The sequence below is a fragment of the Mirounga angustirostris genome, unplaced genomic scaffold, assembly GCF_029215605.1.
Source record: "Mirounga angustirostris isolate CCGP_5_RB_7025 unplaced genomic scaffold, mMirAng1.0.hap1 SCAF_5, whole genome shotgun sequence".
NCBI classification, from domain to species: domain Eukaryota; kingdom Metazoa; phylum Chordata; class Mammalia; order Carnivora; family Phocidae; genus Mirounga; species Mirounga angustirostris.
In genome coordinates this window covers 31,335,155-31,356,098 of record NW_026991713.1, presented here as the reverse complement: position 1 = coordinate 31,356,098, position 20,944 = coordinate 31,335,155, and the positions used below count along the sequence as shown (strand labels likewise).

The 20,944-nt window shown below is 33.8% G+C and overlaps 1 protein-coding gene across 4 annotated transcripts in view; it reads right to left on the bottom strand.

Moving 5' to 3' along the window:
- CEP290 (centrosomal protein 290) overlaps positions 1–20,944 on the bottom strand; it is an 85,735-nt gene that overhangs the window by 17,508 nt on the left and 47,283 nt on the right. For all 4 annotated transcript variants that reach the window (XM_054506894.2, XM_064590822.1, XM_064590823.1 and 1 more), the window contains 15 exons: positions 19,248–19,359; positions 17,917–18,372; positions 17,246–17,410; positions 16,004–16,111; positions 15,649–15,783; positions 14,188–14,454; positions 13,435–13,542; positions 12,597–12,796; positions 9,931–10,144; positions 8,841–8,978; positions 7,157–7,378; positions 6,709–6,831; positions 3,514–3,659; positions 2,794–2,949; positions 410–533 (listed from right to left, as the gene is read on the bottom strand). In XM_054506894.2, coding sequence (XP_054362869.2) covers positions 410–533; positions 2,794–2,949; positions 3,514–3,659; positions 6,709–6,831; positions 7,157–7,378; positions 8,841–8,978; positions 9,931–10,144; positions 12,597–12,796; positions 13,435–13,542; positions 14,188–14,454; positions 15,649–15,783; positions 16,004–16,111; positions 17,246–17,410; positions 17,917–18,372; positions 19,248–19,359 — 2,674 coding nt within the window. The remainder of the gene's footprint in view (positions 1–409; positions 534–2,793; positions 2,950–3,513; positions 3,660–6,708; positions 6,832–7,156; positions 7,379–8,840; positions 8,979–9,930; positions 10,145–12,596; positions 12,797–13,434; positions 13,543–14,187; positions 14,455–15,648; positions 15,784–16,003; positions 16,112–17,245; positions 17,411–17,916; positions 18,373–19,247; positions 19,360–20,944) is intronic.

Here is a 20,944-nt window from a genome sequence, read left to right as displayed (position 1 = left end):
AAATAACAAAAATATACACACTATTTGTTTTAAAGTAAGATACAACAAACAATATTAATATCTTTTTATAAAGGAAAACTAGAAATATATAACACATTTGAATGGAAACAATGCTATGACATACTTTTCTAATTCACCCAATTGTATGTTCTTGCCACAGCAAAACTCAAAATGATAATTTCATTTAAAATCTCATTTGTAATAAAGTTTTATGCAATGCATAAGAATCTTAAGTTTACTTATGTAAGAGGATTAAAGAAGTTCATATACGCCACACCTGGTAAAAATAAAAGTTGGATTTATTGCATTAATATTATAAGAAGAATCTAAGGTTCTGGGTCAGATAAAGGTAGAAGTTGGTATCACTTTTAACCTTTAAAAACAGAAAAACAAAAATGTGTGCACTTACTGAAGTTCTAGAATATGCCTCCTTTGAAAACTGTTTTTCTAAAACATGAAGTTTTTCTTGGAGGTATCTATTTTGTAAATGTAAATCTTCTATGACAGAATCTCGAGGGAGAGCTTGGCGGGTCCTATGAGAAACAACAACAGACTCTTTACTATTCAAACTTCAACTCTCCACAGTTTTACTATGTCAAAATACAGAAAAGAAAGAAAATATATATTTATTAACACTATATTTATTTGAAATTCCACAAACTTGTAAACTTTACAAAAATCAGGACACGACTATTTATAGTATAAAGTGATCCTCTACAGAGGATTTGCTGTAGGGCTCTTTTGAATGATGAGTTAACAAGTGTATTTTGATTTACAGAAATAATCTTTAAAGAATATGCATCTATTTATATGGAATTGTATAAAACAAATCAAAATAGCCACTATTTTTAAAACATTATATAATAACTTCATAACATCTGTGTGCTTCTCAAGAAGCTCAAGGATTCAAAAAAGGCTCTTGGTGATGCCACGGAACAATCTGTTACTCCGAGTCTTATGTGCATGGCCTACCCTAACTGTCCAGGAGTCTACCTTTACTAAGGCAAAAAAGTCTACTCTTACCCATACATGAAAGCTTCACCCCTGCCACTATGTCTCTGCTAGGGTTCTGCTCTCTTGGAATGTCCCTCCTCCCTTTAATATCTAGATCTGAATCATTAAATTTAGAAATTCAAGTTGAACTGAGAAGGTAAGTTCCATCTTTTCTATCAAATCTTCTCCAATTACTTCAGCCCACACAGATTCACATTATTAGAAAAACAAAAACAAAAAACAAAATACTCTAAAAGTATTAGGTTTCAAAACTAAAATATTTTGATCCTTGTGAAAACTGCAAAGGAGAAAAAAAGGGTTTGATGTTGTTCTGAACATATGTTTAGATCAAGACAAACAAGGAAGGGAAGGAGCCACTGATGGGATCAGACAGTAACTATATAAGAGGTGTCAAAAGAAAGAATTCTTCAATTACTTTTTTCTTCATCACAGAAAATTCTGAGGGATTTAAGAAACAATGATTTAGGAAAAAAGGAAAGGAATGTAGGCACTCAGGAGTGTTCCTTTAAAGGAGTTCACATTACATTAACATGCAATCACAGGCATTGATAAAGAAGCAATAATGGTATTTTTTGAAGATCAATAGAAAGGGGGGAAAAAGTATGATAAATTTAAGAACAGCAAGTATCCTCATATCCAAATATGACAGCTAGGTACCAGACTTTAAAAATGATCGTTAAGATGATTTTAGATAGCTTGTCAAGTACTTAGTAGGGGAAGTGACAGATTATGTAAAACTAATTGAAGTTCATCTAAGAAGAAATGAATGAAACAAATTATTACAGTTTCAGTTGTTGTTAGGACATGATTTTATTTTGCTTTGCATGACTGATTATATCAGAAGACACAGCTTGGAAAGTGGGGACGAAACAAAAAAATTTCAAAGGCTCTGCTAAAGAAATGGTACAGCACAAGGGGGTGGGGGTGAGGGTGCAGAGGGGGGATTTGGTTCTAGGTACAGTGGAGTAAACATATCCAATCTTGTCTCTCCCGAAGGCATGGAACAACTATCTGAGAACTTAGAAAAGTAAGTATTTTACAGATTGGGACAGCATACCGGAATTACCTATCAGCAAATGGGCAGTGATTTACACCTTTCCTTTTCCTCTGGTGTTTCTTGGCCTGAATACAACACTGATTGAAACCTGAAGGTGAGTGTGAGTGCTGAGGGAGAAAACCCCAGATTTCGTTCGAAGTACCAAAAGGGGGAGCCCTAGGAAAACGGAAAGTATCAGGGAGATCACAGAAAGGGAGGAACTCAAGAAAGGGATCCTGTAAAGTCGTTTATGAACTTCTGGGCTCAATGCTGAGCTGTGTGTGCATGGATCTGATCTTAAAGTAGCAAAGACTCAAAGAACTGAACTAACAAACCAAAGACAGCCCATGTACCAGACTTCCAAACTGGGAGGGGCACAGGCAGGACAGATCCAAAGAGACTGGAAAGGCTTTGAAAACAAAACTGATATTAGAACCACAGCCCACAGAAAGCAGGTTGGAACTTGAGGCCTGAACCTATCCAGACTGACTGCCTGCTAAAACAAAATTATCCACATTTTCCATAGAATTTAACCAAGATCCAAAGTTTCAACCACATAATATTCAGAAGTTCAAGAATACAGTCCAAAATCAGGTGGCATACAAAGAACCAAGAATATCTTAACTCACATGGGAAAAGACAACAGAACCCAAGCCTAAAGTAATACACATTCCCATCAGTTACTATGGGTCAGTCAGTTTTCTTCATTATAAGGGGAACCACATTTTCATGAAACAGCCTACCTCATATATGAAATGTCATTTTCTAAGTCAAGATTTCTCTTTTTCAATTCTTCCAACTCTTTTTCTGACTCCAAAGCTCGCACTCCCATAACTTGATCAACAGTAACGCCAGTTGTTTTTAGTTTCCTCTGCAAAGTAAGTTTCTCTTTGTCAGCTCTGTGGGATTTAATATAGCATCATGAAAATATATAATTCACTGTTTTGCGTTCAATTTATTAAACCACAGCTTACTCAATTACAGGACCAACATAAAAAAATTAGACCCTTCTGTATTTGCTATGAGCTCACTTATTTCAAAATTATAGGAACTCCATTTATAAATTGTTAAAATACTTTTTTTTTTTTTAAGATTTTATTTATTTGGGAGAGAGAGAGCATGTACACAAGCATGGGGGAGGGACAGAGGGAAAGGGAGAAGCAGACACCCTGCCAAGCAGGGAGCCAGATGCGGAACTTGATCTCAGGACCCTGGGATCATGACCTAAGCCGAAGGCAGATGCTTAATCGACTGAGCCAGCCAGGTGCCCAAATTGTTAAAATACTTTTAAACACATTTTAAAGAAAATAAAAAGTGAACCACACATAGTAAATGATAATTAAAACTAGGAAATTTCTCAAGTATGATATCAAGTATGTACTATCAAATACGAAAAAATGACTTAACTTCCAAATCAATTAAAGACTTTACACATAACTAATTAGGCTTAAATTTAAACTCACTTGGCAAAAAGATCCTTCAAAGTATTCAACTGCTTTGTTAGAACATAGACTTCCCCCTCTTTTTCTTTCAACTTGTTTCTAATTCCCTCTATTTTGGTTTGCCATTTTTTACCTTCTTCCCACCTAATTAATTCTTCTTTAGCACTCTGTAAACAGTAACGAAGGAGAAAATTACCAATGTTGTTTTTAATTTCAAGATTTATCAAATACAATTTACTAGAGCAATGGTAAATCAATACTTCTTAGAGAATATGTAAATACATTCATTTTGCTGTGTAACTTCTAGAATCTTTAGACATGCCAAGCTATTAGCAAAAATGCCGTTCAGCTTAAGCGTTCTATATTCTATTACTTGACAGATGATATTCTAGGGAACAGTCTGGACTAATGCCAACAGACTTAGGAATCTTTAAGATTCTAATAAAGATGATCATGACCAAAGTAAGCTTCTAACAAAGAATGTATATGTACAAAGGACCAACTCAATTTTAACCAAAACAGCTATCTTCTAGCATCATAGCCCCTTCAAATCTTCAATGCACATGATTTCTCTTACTCAGTAGATGTTTATATAGTGCTAATCATCTGCCAAATACTACTCTAGGCACTAGAAGTAGAGGCAATGAATAAACCAGAGAAAAAGCATTACAGTCTAATTTATGTTGGTTGGGTGGATTAGGGAAAGGGAGCAAAATATAGACAAAAAGAAAGAAAAAAATATTTTGTAGTAAGTTAGCTGGTGATAAGTGCTAAAAAGAAAAAAAGAGCAGTGAAGAGAATTAGCTAATGGCATTAGCAATGCCACTGGGTCATATAAACTGCCAATAGAATACATTTGTATCAGTCTGCATTTGTAGCTCTGAATTCCTTTTAACGCTACAAGACTACTTCATTATGTTTTCTAGTATAGTATGTCAGAGCATTTTCATATTGAAATATGAGAAATATCTATTGTTTTTATAAGTTATTTTTTGTTTCTCCTTTATATTTCATTTATAATGATTTTTTTGAAGTTACACATGTAGGTAGTTTCCAGTAACCATAAATTTCATATGGAATAGTACAGAGGATGTTATGAAACACTGTATTTATTACAAAAGGCAATGTTGGGGCTGAAAGAGTTAAAAGCCATAGTATAAAGTCAAATGCCCAACTAAGATAAGTTGCCCTATCAAAACTGTCTTCTTTGACACTGGCCAATTTTTTGCCTTATTTATTTAGGTAACAAGTATTCTTTTAAAAAATGTAAAAACTTTAGTGTTTGATCATTATTAATTTCTTTTTTTTCTGAATTTTGTGACTTCCAGAAATGTAAGTATTAGTTTGGGCATAATGGTATATAAGTAAATAATTCTGTAGCATCGGAATGCTTTGTAGGGATTGAGCAATTCTAACCATTATTCTTATAGCCCAAAAGATGATAATAGATAAGTAAATCTCTAGTATGTCAGATAATAATAAATGCTATGGAGAAAAGTATAGCAGCATAAGAAACAGGAATGCAAGGCATGGGGGTGGGTTTTGGTATCTCATATAGATAGGCTATAAAGAGTTGACAGAGAAAAGGGTGTAGAAATTTCAATACAAAAGCATGTTTTGAATATAAAAACATTCATAAATTAGAAGTGCCCCGTACTGTGGAATTTGAAATAATCCTCTCGCGAGATTCCTGGATACAAATTTGAATATTAGGGTTGCTCTTTGTGTTCTCTTTTCCTAATTAGTAATAATATCATACAGTGGTATGGACTGGATTGCTTACAGAAGAGCTGCACATATTGTTTCAATCGATTGTCAAAATAATCTTGGGAAACCGGCAATGCAAGTTGTATCATTTCTATTTTCACGAGAAATAAACTGAAACACAGGTTAGGAGTCCAGGCAAAGCCACAAGGCTACTGAAGTATTCTGCTAGGAATCAGGTTAGGAACATTAAAGGCAGGGAGGCAGCAAAGAAAGCAATCTGGAAGAGTAAGGACATTTTTATCTTAGGATTTTACCAGCAAAGCTTCTGACAGCAAGTATGTTGTGGTTCAATGTATACACATGCAAACATTTTAATAAAAATCATACTAACATTGGTGAATTTTCATAGGTAAAATGAATTTTGGAATATACTCTATTAAGATATTTTAATTCCATTACTAATTTCTATTCAGTGGCATTAAAGATACTTTCCTTTTATGTTCATATTATTGAAATTATTTTATAGATATTGAATATTTTCTGGGTAAATTTTACAAAAAAATTTTTCCTAATCTTAGCTCCTTTGTTGTGATTTTCTACAGGGGCAAACATTACTAGTAACACCTATTTCCCAGGTCTCGATATTTCTAATGTTACCGATACAAATCTTCAGTTTATTATTTGTAATAAATTATATGCATTTTAGCAAGTTTTAGGGGATTTAATGGGATTGATAATTTCTGTTAGTAATTTTTATTACAAAATAGTTTATTAGTTAACCTGTTAGAAAATTTTAAGCAACTTTTCTCACATTTCAGAATCAATTTATGAGTAGTTTGGTTACTGATTACTACAAATATTGATTTTATTCCAAATCACTTTGTTTACCCTGAACAAACAGTCCAGTGTATGGAAGGATAAAAAGGACACATTTGGGTCAAGGTAGCAGACTAAAAATGCCCAACTTTCTTTCCCAAAATCAAAAGCACCAATTTATGTAAAAAATTAGGTTGGGGAGAAGTTGGATAGGTAAAGTGTGAGGGGATTTTAGAGGTACTATAATGTCAGGAAGAGGACATGGAGACATTCTAGTAACTTCTGAGTAAGAGCTACATTATAGGAGTCTCCTGTAAATTCTTAAAGGACAGAAGGTTGTCTTAGACTTCTCTACATTATTCGATACATTTATAGAATGTATTAGGTCCTCAAATTAATACAGTTGATCTTCTGTTCATCAGTTATAAAATTTAACTTAGTCTATCATTACCTTTTTTTTTTTTAAGATTTTATTTATTTGAGACAGAGAATGAGATAGAGAGAGCATGAGAGGGGGGAGGGTCAGAGGGAGAAGCAGACTCCCTGCTGAGCAGGGAGCCCGACGTGGGACTCGATCCTGGGACTCCAGGATCATGACCTGAGCCGAAGGCAGTCGTTTAACCAACTGAGCCACCCAGGTGCCCAAGTCTATCATTACCTTAAACATATTAATCAATATGTTTCTTCACATACCTTTTCTTTCACAGGCTTTATTTCTGCCTCATCCACCTTTCTTTCCACTTGGCTTTCTAGCTTTTTAATTTTCTTTTGGAGTTCTTCAATTAAACTTTGTTTATTATCTATTAGAGGTTTCCCCTGAAATATAAGATGTATTTTTACATTTTACAAGTAAAAAACTATCAAACAAAATACACAATATTCCAATTACAGAAACTTTCTGAGGCTATTGCCATCTTTTCTAAATGCACTGTTGATATAGAACATAGTAGCTACTTCTGCATTTTAAAAATAGGCTACTCTAAAACGACAAATACAACAGAGGTCACTGAATTAGCTACATTAATCAAAGTGATCTGAAAGCTAGTTTTAGCAGTAATATAGATGAAATTAAAAAGTGGGAATAAACCACTACCTATATATTTTAAATCAAAGACATTACCCCAATAAAATATAAAATCACCTGTAATCCACTGGTTAGTCTTTTAATTTGCCTTTTCAGTTCATCATTCTCTTGATCAATTGCATCTTTCTCTCTAAGCATTTTATTATAGGCTTTTTGTTTTTTTTGCAGTTCATTGGTTAAATCATTCAAATTATCAGTTAGTGAGTTTTCCCTGTTTTTACTTGTTTTAAGAGCTTCTTTCAATTTTAAAAGATTTTCACTTAAATCGTCAATTTGTGACTGCAAGTAAAGAAAGGTTTAGTTCATAAATCTTCATCAAATATCAACAATAAAACAGAATACATCTATTACTTAATAAAAAGGAAGTTTCGATCTAAATTTTTATTAAATTATTCTTAATAATACTTATTAAAAAGGTTTAGTTAATGATTATTAAATTAAAACTTATTAAAAATAAAGTTTCAATCTAAACTTTTAAGTTCATGGGGGAAAAAAACCCACTAACAACCTGATTTAATGCTGGCAATTTTGGAAACAAAAATTCTAAGTAAAATGTTTCTTAATTCTGTCAGGAAGAAGTAGTTAGTAATGGCATATCCTTTGCTAATCTCTAAGATGATGAGTACAATCAAGACATTTATATTACAAAAACCGCATGTTTTGTTTCAATATCCAAGTTTAGATATTTATTTGAATTACTCACTTAGTACATACTTCTGTACTTGAGAGTTTGAGCCCCACAGTGGGTGTAGAGATTACTAACAAAAAAATAAGTGAAAAAACAAACAAACAAACAAACAAGCCTAAGTACAATCCAGTCCCTACAGAGTTTAATGGTGGTGAAGAGGACATACAAATAAATTGAGTAAATCAAAATTACAAACATATAAAAAGTGGATTTTTCATTTTATGCAGAATGTACTACATGAAACTTTGTGTGAAGAAATTTAAAACTCATTATGAAACCTATGTTTTGTAAAAAAATTTTAAATCACCACATCTAATGACTGATCAGTAATGAAAACAATAAAGTACATAGCCAAAAAATAAATAAATAACTTCAAAAAAGGCTTCCGAGTCAGGCAGCTCTATGGATTAAACGTCAGGAACTATATAATCCCCCTAAGTTATTTCAGGAAGAAAAAAAGGAAAGCTAATCAACTCATATTATGAACTAGCAAAAATTAGAAAATTCTGATAAAAGAAATAAAACAAAACAATGAAATCTACACACTTTCTCACTTATCAACATAGAAACAAAAATTCTAAGTAAAATGTTTCTTAATTCTATTAGGAAGAAGTAGCTAATAATGGCATATCCTTTCCTAATCTCTAAAATGATAATCAGAGTGAGTACAATAAAGATTCTTATTGTTCAAAAATGAGGGACGCCTGGGTGGCTCAGTGGGTTAAGCGGCTGCCTTCGGCCTGGGTCATGATCCCAGAGTCCTGGGATCGAGTTCCACATCAGGCTCCTTGCTCAGCAGGGAGCCTGCTTCTCCCTCTCTCTCCCTCTGCTTGTGATCTGTCAAATAAAAAAAAAAAAAAAAAAAACAAACAAAAAACACCCCCCCAAAAAACAAACAAAAAACCCCAAAATGAATATATATATATATATCCACCAATAATTCATTAGAATAAATTCCCTATTCATTATCAAAATTACTATATGTCAAAGTGGCTCCTCTCCCAATAGCAATTATAAGGTATTTTGTTATACTGATGTATGTGTTAGGTTCACCTTTAGTTCTTTAGTATGTCGATCAACAATTTGTTGAACATTGAGATTTGCCTCTTTCTGAGAAGTTGCAGAAATAATACGTTCTTCTGCTGCTGCTGTCATTTCTGCCCGGAGTTCCAAAAGTGCTCGACTAAGTGCCTAAAAATTATAACATATGTACTTTTTAAAAAATTAGTATTTTATACAAACAACATGTAATACAAAAAATTAACATGCTTTATTACTTTTAACTATTTTCCTAAAATATCATGTGTTTATACAAACATAATTCACAGCCTAACAGTCCAAATTTTTCAAATGAATTTCCTTTAGTAATTGCACTCAGTTCTTTCCAAATTGAGTGTGAGAGACTTCAAAATCTTGACAATAGTAATTTTGAGAACCCAGCATTAACACAAGACATTTATATTACAAAAACCGCATGTTGTTTCAATATCCAAGTTTAGATATTTATTTGAATTACTCAGTACATACTTCTGCGTGAAACTAATTGAATTTATACAAACAAGGAAAATCATAGGATTAGAAAAAAGGCTTGAAATTTGCCAATAAATTTCCTAAGCTAGCACAGAAAAACAGCAGCACCTTCTAAATCAATTGAGTATATCAAATCTGAGATAAAATTTAAAAACTAATACATTAGATAATCCACTGATCAACTGCTTCTCAAAAAACTCTCTCTCTGACCTCCTTCTTTAAACTTTCCTCCTCACTGTCGTATCTCCCTCCTGCTCCCCAAAATTGTTCAATTATTCAAATTGTTCAAAATAGCCTTAGTAGCATTAAAATCCCAGATAGAAAAGGAGAGAAAATAACAGGATTAAGATATCCCCTTATTTCCTATTGATAACTCACAAATCAAACTGATGACAACATAAAAAAAAATTGGACTATATCTGTACTTAAAAACACCAACAAATGGCTATTAAAATGAATTATCTTGAAAAATTCTGCTTAACAGCATAAGACAAAGCTCATACTTTTATTACAACAGAGAGATATACGCTATCATCTTTTACAAGTCTTCTCTAAAAGCAATCTATTACCACATATATTTCCTAAATATTGGTAATACTCTGTTGTTACCTACTTTTTGTTGTTTCTCTTTCAAGGCTAACTGGCCCTTTAGCCGTTCTACTAGATTTCTCATTGTAGTTGTTGGAGCTCTTGAATTTGCTTCTTTTTGAGCCTGAAGTTCAGATTTTAAACTCTGTGACTCCTTTTGTGAGTGGGCCAGAAGACACCTTAAATCCTCGACTTCTGCTTTCACTTTTTTCACTTCATCTGCATGGTTTTCTTGGAGCCTAATGTAAGCAAACATATATATTTAACGGAGTGGTTGCTGCAATTAATACTTCGATGCAAATTTTATAAAGAGCAAATGTTTGGCCCTAAGTATCCTTACAACCTAAGTCTTGAGTCAAATCAAAACAAGAACAATTCTTTGTTCACATCATTTAACTCTTAAACTTAACATAAAATAGACTTTTCCTTTTAGTTTGTCTACTACTGTTGGCAATGACTGCATGAAGTAATTTTTGGCTCTAGACAATATAATGAACAAAATCACACTTTAAATACTATGTCTCCTGCAAGCTGTACCAAAAACTGAGGTTACCTCAAATAATCAAATTGTGAAAATAGGAAGTTTTACTAAAGAAAACACACAGATCTATAATTTCTTAAGGCACATTAAAATACACATATCGATGTGCACACTGAAAATAAAAGTATAATTTTAGTGAACATGACATGATAAGGTAGAAAACGACTCAAGTATTTTATGTGGCAAAATCTATATATACAAGGGTATTTCAAAGGATGGTTATTTTCTACACCCAGGAATTATATTCAAAAGCACAAGCAATTTTATATACCAAAACATGACAGAAACTTACTACACCAAAAATAACACTTCATGTATAAAATTTAATACAATGGGGAAAATTAGATTGAAAAGATACCAAATAGGGCACCTGGGTGGCTCAGTCAGTTAAGCGTGGGACTCTTGATTTCGGCTCAGGTCATGATCTCAGGGTCATGAGATCGAGCCCCCTATCAGGTTCTGCGCTGGGCGTGGAGCCTGCTTAAGATTCTCTCTCTCCCTCCCCCTCTGCCCACCACCCCACCCCCACCTTGCCCCTGCTTGGGTGCAGGCGCACTCTCTCTCGCAAAAAAAAATAATGATAATAAAAGAAAAGATACCAAATACTATTGCTGATTCTCTTTTCTTTTAGAGAATAATTTCTTAAAGTGGTAGCTTCTTAATAAAGCAAAAGTATTAATTTTATCAGAGATACACTGGATAAGTAGGTTAAGAATAAAAAGTTCTACTAACAACTTCAGAGCTGGAATGGAATTATAAAGTCAAGTAGTTCAACTTTCCCCTTTTTTCAGATAAGAAACAGGTCCAGAGAGACAGCTCTGTTAGGTAGTAGCCAGACCAGAGCTGTGGAAGGAACACCCTCAGGTAGAGTCCCAAGTCCCTGAAGGGGAATGATGGAGATGTGAGCTGGGGCAAGGATGGTGATGATAATAAAAAACAAAACAAAACAAAACAAAACAAAACAAAACAAAACAAAGCAAAACAAAAAAAGCTACACATTGTAAGCCCGGGAGCTCAACATCCTGACTTTGTGGCTTCCAAGGCCTTGGGCCTGACAGATCACAAGCCACCGGTGCAGAACCTGTGCTCTCTCCTTCCACCTCTTCCCAGGGTAACCCCTAGACTCACTATAATGTATTTGCATTGTGGGCACAGCTTCCCCCCACCCCCCGCTTGAGAAGGGCTGCCAAGATGGTTCTGGTACAAACCTTGTAGAGTCAAAAACTCCCCCTCCCAACCTGCAAGAGGATTTTCCCAAATGACCGGAAGCAGCCTCCATTAGAGATCACCCTGCTTATGTCACAGCAACTCCAAGCCCAGAGAAACCCAATAATATCATTTCAAAACAACCTAGGGGAACATGCCTGCTCTCCCACTTTCACTTTAATAAAACTGCTTTGTGCTTGCTACTTTCCTTCTGGCGGTCTTTATTCAAGTGCTGATCCCCATGCAAATATCTTCTCATGGGGAATCCCAGGATGCAGACCTCCACTCACACAATGCCGACACTCTCTCATTCCTAACAGTTCTACGGTGATTACAAAATACATGAACTATAAACCTATTTTAGGTTTAAAATCTGTATTCTGATAAATTGGTTGAGCAATATTTAGAATCTCTAATACAGAGAATGAATCTACTGTCACTATGATTAATTAACAGAATAATTTTTTCATTCAAGAAGTATTTACTGAACCTCTATTATGTGCTAGAAACTGTTATAGGTATGTAAACAAAAGTTTTTATATTTATATATTACTTTACAATTTTAAAATTACTCTCACATACAGTATCATTTGGCCTTCATAAAGGAGCCAGGGTAACTACTGTCATTTCCATTTTATAGATGATGAAACAGGATGCTTTAATTAAAGAGGTTAAAAACGAGATTCTAGAACAAGAATCTTGAGCTGGCTCTTGGGCCAGACTGACTAGATTCAAATCATGGCTTTTCCATCTCCTCTTAAGGTATGTTAGGGTTCCTATATGAAAAATGGGGAGAATAAACTATGTCATAGTCCTGAGGATAAAAATGAGATAATATCCATAAAGTTTTTAGAACAGTGCATGATACAGCAAATGCTTACATTTGTCCTCACGACATCATTATTACCATTTGCCTATTTTTATAATACATTCCTAAAACTTACCTTAATTTGATATTTTCAAATTCTTTGATTTTTAATTCAGTAATTTCTTTTTGTCTCTCCAAATCTTGAGATACTTTTTTTAGTTTGACCAAAAGTGAGGAGAGAGAATTATCTTGTTCTGCTACTGTCTGTTCCATCTCAGCCAGACGAATAAAATGTTTGTTGGTTGGAACTGGAGTAGGGGATTGTTTTATTAAATCCTAGGAAAAATGAATAAATTAGCCATGAGCATGTATGACTCAATACCATACTTATTCCATAATTTTAATTTGCCTCCTCAGATGATCAAAATATAATATCTAATCTAAAATTTAACGATATTTAATAGCCAATGACAAGACAGGAAAGAGAGATCTTATTCTTTGTATTCCCAGCATTGAGCAAAGCACCTCCATGTAGTGGACAATCAATAAATGTTGATTGAATTCATGAGTTAAGGCTCAAGAATGCCAAGATTTGCATGTTAGGAGATGAAAGATAGGCCCTTTCACACATACAGAAGACAAAGATCAAAGGAAGCAAGTATGAACTGAATTCAGAATAAGAAAAGTGGTTAGATATTGGTAAACTCACAATGAACACAACTTGAAAAGAAAGACTGAGGTCACATCATGCAAGGTTTTGAGTACATGGCTAAGGAATATAAACATGATTTTGTAGGCAGCAGTGAGCTACTAAAGATGTAGATATAGGGAGAAAAATGAGCTGTGTTTTTAGAAGACTATTCCAACAACAAAGGTAGAATGGCTTCTATTCCAAAAAAAAAAAAAATCATGAGAACTAAATTTACAATTATGTGGTCTCAAAAATCATTAAAAAATAGAACAAAGAATCTTACCCAAGCTGTTTGTTTGAATTTATTGAGTGAACTATCAGACTGTAGTTCTAATTTATGATGAAGAATATGAAGGTCTTCCTCATGCTTCTTAACAATTTCTCTTTGTTCCTGTTTATAGCAAATCAAAACTGCATCTTAAATTATGACTTAAGTAAATTCACATTCTAAAGATCTTAAATATTTTATTACCTTTAACCTTCCAAAATCCCTATGAGATAGGGAAGGAACAATGTCTGCAAACACACACACACACACACACACACACACACCAGTATGCATTCCCCTAGTACATGTTCAAACTGATAAATCCAGCCTTAAATCACAACTTATTCTTAATATTAGAATAATATGTATCCATCACCTTTTAACTTGTTTCTAGGAAGTTTTTTAAATATTAGATTTTCCCATCAACGTTCTAGCAATTTGGATTGTCACTGACTACTAGTGTGATAGATTTCATTCTAACTTATTGCCTCAATCTTTACCTATAAACTCAACTGATATTTTTCAAAATCATAACGGTTGCACCATGACAGCTATTCCTGGTTTAGTTAGTCCATGAGAGAAAGATAGACATATACAAACTGCCAGTTTTACTGACAGATCTGTAATCCAATCATGTGAAAGGAAAAATTCTGAAATAGAATCATTTGAAAGCAAGAAACGAACTACCACTTCAGGGCAGAATAATATTTGGCATTTGAGTAAAAAACATGGTAATAAATAAAACAGCATAGCATAATATCAACATACCTCTCTGGCTTTTTCCAGAAGATGTTGATACTTCTTTAACACTTCTTCCTTTTGATTTAACCTTGCTTGCATATTTGCAATGGTCTGCTGAGCAATTTTCAGTGTGTGCTGTGATTTTGGCTCTATCTCTTTTCTGCCTAGTTCAGCTATCAGCTTTTCACGTTCTGCAGTGGCAGGCAATCGAAGCCTCAGTTCATTGATTACTTGGTCTCTTGACAGAATATTTTGCTCTGCTAACCGTAGAGCAGATTCTTTTTCTTTTAGTTTCTGCAGTGATCGAATTATAATAAAATTATTAAAGTATATTTTTTCTTTTAAAAATGCTTCATCTGGATTTTGGTCAGATTACTTATAAGCAAAAAAAGGAGTTTCACTTTATTTTTTACATCATACTTATATTGATGATACTATATTGATATTAATAAGGTTATATTTCTTATATTTCCATGTGACAGCAGTTATCTGCACCCATGTTTATTTATTTATTTAGAAGACTATTGCATGTGTTATAAACTTCACTGTTATGATGAAAATAAAATTTAATTAACCTTAATTAAACTAGAAATGTGTGGTGATACTAGATTTAGAAAGGAAATGTAATATATCATTCCTTTTATTTTGGCCCATTGACTATCAGAGCCCTAGAAGAGTAGTCCATAGAAGTCAGCTGAGTATAAAAATTGGAACTTTACTGGCTTAAGTCAATGAATCACCATTATAAAATATGTAGTTTATTAAAATAAAACAGGAAAAATGTTTACTCTTCAATAGGATTAAGGCAGATATTTTAGATCAAGTAACTCAGTGGCAGTTCACATAAATGTCAAATCTTACAATTACCGAAAAATAATCTTAGGTTTCCTCAACTGATTAAAAATGGACAATTTTACTTACAAAATTTTAAAATGCATTTATAACGTTTAGATGTAAACCAAAATGAAAATCACCTTCAGTTTATATTATTTTCTGTAAGTATAATGTAAGTATAATGCTTATTACTACTGATCAGTGTGCCCAAAAGTGACAAGTAGTGATTAAATGGGCAGTAAATTTGGGGCGCCTGGGTGGCTCAGTCGGTTAAGCGGCTGCCTTCGGGTCAGGTCATGATCCTGGGGTCCTGGGATTGAGCCCCACGTCCGGCTCCCTGCTCAGTGGGGAGCCTGCTTCTCCCTCACCCTCTGCCTGCCGCTCTGCCTACTTGTGCTCTCTATCTCTCTGTCAAACAAATAAATAAAAATCTTAAAAAAAAAATAAATAAATAAATAAATGGGCAGTAAATTCAAATTAGCCATATCTGCTGTTCTTTACTGGCTATTAAAAATATTATAGTAGAGTAGAAAAGGAGATTAGAATTAGCAACAGATTCATAATTCTATGCTTCACCTCTGTTAGAAAATATTTAGAAAATTCCACAAACATATCCAATAATACACAAATAAAAATGCAAATCCTTCTAATTACCTCTTCTAGTGATTTACAAGTTGCCCGTGTTTCTAGGATTATTCGAACATTCTCCCTAATTTTTCGTAGAGCAATCTCAAGTTGATTTGGAAGGGGCAAACTAGGGTCTGGCATTGATCCTGTAGCTTCTTCAAACTATTAAGAAATAGCATTTTTTGGAAAAAAAAAAAAGCAGTTACATCATTAAGAACAATACTGTTACAACTGTATGACAAGGACATAGCTAAACCCCATTTATATTTGAAATATAAGAAGATAATATCAATTAAAATTCCATCTGACTTTAGAAAACATTTCTGTTGGTTAACATCATAGGTCATGCTACAGAGTAGCAAACAGAATTAATCATTCATACCTTTTGTGCTGCTTTTAGTATTTCATTTTGCTGATGGTCAAAAATGTCTAGTTGACGTTCCAGCTCAACTTCTCTTTGGTCCCAGGCCATCTGCCTTTCTTCATGAAACTGTACCAGACACACACAGAGACACTCACCAAGCATATAACAAAAGTGTTTATATACATTTTCTTATTTAATCCTCACAACAACCCTTTGGGGTCACTATATTCTCATTTTATGGAAAAAGGAAGCAAAGTCAGAGAGATTTAAGTAAGTAATTCGCCTAAGATCGCAGAGATAGAAGATGAGAAGTCAGGATTTCAATCTCTCTACGTACCCATCCATCCATAACATTTAATGACATGTACTACGTGCTAAGCATTAGTCGAGGTAATATGAACATAACAGTAAACAAAACCAAGTCCCTTTCACCTTGAAACTTATGTACTAGTGAGGGAGAGACAGTCAATAAATAAGTATGTCAGAGGGTGATGAGTGCTGGAGAAAAAGGAATCCCTATTTAGGGAATCCTGATGGTAGGATTTACAGCTGTATACTGGGTGCCTAGTGAAGGGCCTCACTGATAAAGTAAGACATTTGAGCTAAGACTTGGAAGTAACGAAAGCATAAACAATACAAGGACCTGAGCTAAGAACACTTTAGGCGGAGGGAACAACATAATTTCTAAGGCAAGCAAGCATAAGCTTGGTGAATTTCATCTGTCTCTAAAGTATACGTGCTTTACTCTACCAAGCTGCCTTCTACACTCCATCAGTGAGAGCCAGTTGAAATTCGTAACTGTGAAAAGTCAAAAAACTAATATCGAAATAAAAACTAACTTACCAACTAAATTTATGTGTTGTTCCTTTTAAGTTTAAAACTACCATTATGGGGTGCCTGGGTGGCTCAGTTGGTTAAGAGTCTGCCTTTAGCTCAGGTCATGATCCCAAGGTCCTGGGATAGAGCCCCACGTCGGGCTCCCTGCTCAGCAGGGAGCCTGCTTCTGCCTCCCCACCCCGAACCCTGTGCCCGTGGTCTCTTTCTTGCTCTCTCTCAAATAAATAAATAAAATCTTTAAAAAAAATAAAACTACCATTACAACATAAGTAAATACAAATTTTTTGAAAGCCTTAGAAAATAAGAAACAGTATTTTGTAAGAAAAATAACAGGAGCTACATTCAATTAAGAAAATAATGCAATTGCTCATGCAATATCCTTATGTTTAGCAACAAAAGAGCAAAATAAATATAAAATGAAACCTTGTTCTGCTGCACAATTTCCTCCTCCAGACTGCTGATTGTGTGCTCATATTCAGAAATTATATTATTCAAATATTTTATTTCTTCTTTATCCTTGACTAATTCTCGATTTAGTTTAAGCTCTTGAAGACGAAGTTCTTCTATTTTCATATGCCAACTGATTACCTAAACATTTACAAATAATATGTACAAATGTAAACACTACCTATATAAATATTTCTCCATTGATCCTAATAATTTTAATTGAAGTTAATATATATTCTATAATAAGATAAAAATTATCCTTTGTTGAGGCACAAAGTTCATTTAGAATTTTCATGCTCTTCTAAAAAATGTGTGACCTTATTATAACATTCTTCAAATGTTTCTATAATGTTTACAAATAACTAAAGTTAGTATTAATACATATAAACTTTTCTAGAGTGTTTAAAGTTCTTTGATAGTATACAATCTAAGCCTTTCTACCAAAACCGTTGTTTAGAAGAGTCTCATTTTACTTTTACAAATAGACATTCAAAAAGCCAAAACTCTTAACTTATAAAATCTACAATAATAACTTATAATTGGAATTTTGGTCATATAGTAAGCATTTTTCAGATAGCTACATATTAAGAACTTAAAATTACTATGTAACTCTTTTGGAAACACTGAACTGAAAGTCCATGTTTTACCTTTTGGGCTCCCCTGGCATCCTTTAGAGTGCTTATTAACTCTTCCAGCCCCTTTAACTTTAATTCCATTTCCATTGTTTTGTTTTCCATATTTCTATGCTCTCGTTGAGAATTTTTCATCTCTTGCATTATCTTCAGTTTGTCGTTTTGTAATTGAATCATTGTTTTAGAGAACTTTTCCTGTTGTGCCAAGGGTAAAGCTCCACTAAACTGTCGTCGTAGAGACTGAATTGTTTGGCGCAGGTGTTTTGCTCTGTTTCTCCCCTCCAAACGGGCATAATAGAGAGCCTGTTCTTTTTCATCAAGTTTCTGCTCTAAACGCAAATTACAGGCCTCTGTCTTCTGTAGTTTAGATGTAACTGACTCCAACTTACCAAGAGCAGTAGCCTCACTAATTTGAAGGGAGACGATGTGTTGGTGCAACTTGGCAATCAGTGCCTTTTCATCAGACTGCGCCTAACATAAAAAAGTATATATTTATAGTCAGTTTCAAGTTTTTCTAATGACACTTATCATGGATTTAAAAACACAGATTACTAAATAAAATTTTAAAAAGTGTGGTACATGAGATCCTATAAAAATCTAGCCTAGCTTTAATTAAATTTAATTTTAATTATCAAAACTTGTTAAAGAAAAAAAAACCCAGAATCAAACATATTTAAAATCCAAATCTGGCATCTAACTTTAAATAAAAGTTGGCATATTACTGCTTTTTTCAACTTCCATACATAAATAACAATACTGGTATAACACTAATGTGGACAATTTTTTTATCCTAAAAAAATTTATAATGGCAGAATATGTGTGTGAAAAGCTACATATTAATACAAGAGAAAATACTGTTATCAAAGACTAACCTAACTATTTCTCCTCAGGTCTTAACTTTGATTAGCGGCCAGCACAATGTATTTGTAGGTATTTAAATGCTTTTCTGTATCATGAATGATAATTCAAATTAAAGAGTTTTTCTAATCAGGTTACAATTAACAAGAATAAGAGGTTCTATTTGATATATTCTCTCATTAAAACTGTAAAATGGCCCGGGCACCTGGGTGGCTCAGTCGTTAAGCGTCTGCCTTCAGCTCAGGTCATGATCCCAGGGTCCTGGGATCGAGTCCCACATCGGGCTCCCTGCTCTGTGGGAAGCCTGCTTCTCCCTCTCCCACTCCCCCTGCTTGTGTTCCTGCTCTCGCTGTGTCTCTCTCTGTCAAAAAAATAAATAAAAATCTTAAAAAAAAAAAAAAAAAAAAACCTGTAAAATGGCCCAACATTTAATGTGAATTTAGGAAAAAGAAAAAAAATCTATTTAGAAGAGCCAATACTGTACCTACCTGATAGTCTAACAGTTGCATTCTGACAGACTCTACTTCCTTTTCCCTGGACTGTTGCTGTGCATTCAAAATTTCAACTTGTCTTTTGGCAATATCAGAAATCTCTCTCAGTCTAGGAAGTGAAAAGATACTTCAGGAACAATCAGGTACATTTTCTAAGTAAATACCAGTATTTCAGATTTCTAGACTCTTGGAAAAGCCGCTAATTTCCAGCATCTTAGTATCAAATACTAAAGCAGAATTTCCTCAGCTATTTCATGAAATATAATTCCATGAGAGGTTAACATGTGTTCTGTTAAAAAAATACCATTCCCAACATGCCTCTCCCTCGAAAATTCGTAATACATAGTATTGTATGAAATGTTCTGAGAGGTTTTAAAAGTAAATTATCTCAAACTATACATCTACAGCATTTTCCAAATCTATATGGCCATAGAACTCCTCTCCCACACTTTTTTCATAAGATACTTATTATCCTAGTTTGGCAGAGCTAGAATGAGGTGTGAAGTAGGTTTATTTGACATAATTGTACAGTTAAGAATACAGAAATTTAAAATTCCTAGGTTCCCTAGGTGGATTAATATATGTTTTAATTTACACGCTATCAGAAATGTGAAAAAGAGGGGCACTTGGGTGGCTCAATCAGTTAACTGTCTGCCTTTGGTTTAGGTCATGATCTTGGGGTCCTGCCTGGGATCCAGCCCCAAGTCAGGCCCCCCCATTCAGCAGGGAGTCTGCTTCTCTCTCTGCCCCTCCCCACCGTTTGTGCTCTCTTTCTTTCAAATAAATAAAATCTTTAAAAAAATGTGAAAAAGAAAGATTATATGCTTACTACAATTAAAATGGGGGAAGCTTGATGGTAAATTATTAAAGTTCCTACAAGACTACTATTAAAAGAGCACAGAGGTAAAGTAAAATGCATTTTACTTTGGGCAAGAATAATTTTAGTTCACTGTGATAAGTCAGGTTTCCTCACATTGATTAGAAAGTCTCATTGCCAGTTATGTAAGTTTTAAAAATTAAAATATAATAAAATGAATAATTATATATTAGTTTATTTCAAAAGGTGAGGTCTATGAGGTTAAGAGGAAGAATACCAATGGAGTCCTTCATAGTGAAATGGGCTGAGAATAACAGACATTCCCAAAGGGCTATCAAGGCTCCAAAAAACAACTTTATGATGGGCAAGCCATAAAACCCTTTTCATAAATAATTATTTGTCCTTGAGAAATCAACTTATGGCTCCTGTTACCTTTCTACTGAATTGACAAAAATTATCCAGAATGAGTACACAGCATCTACTTGGCACACAGTATTTATTTCTTACATATATTTTGTGTTCCAAGTGAATACATTATTTCCACATGTAAAATAAAAATCACAATGTTACTTTAGGGTTATTAAGTATAATTATATGAGTTAATATATGTTTAATACCTAGCACAGTACATAGTACTCAATAAATGTAAACTGAAGCAAAATCTGAATTTTTCATATTTTTATAGCAATCTTATAGAACAAGTAGAAGAGACAGATACTAGTACTCTCTTAAAGTGAAGAAACTAACATTTATTCTTTTTTTTTAATTAAAAAATATTTTATTGCTGGGGCACCTGGGTGGCTCAGTTGGGTAAATGTCTGACTCTTGATTTCAGCTCAGGTCATGAACTTAGGGTCATAAGATCGAGCCCCACATC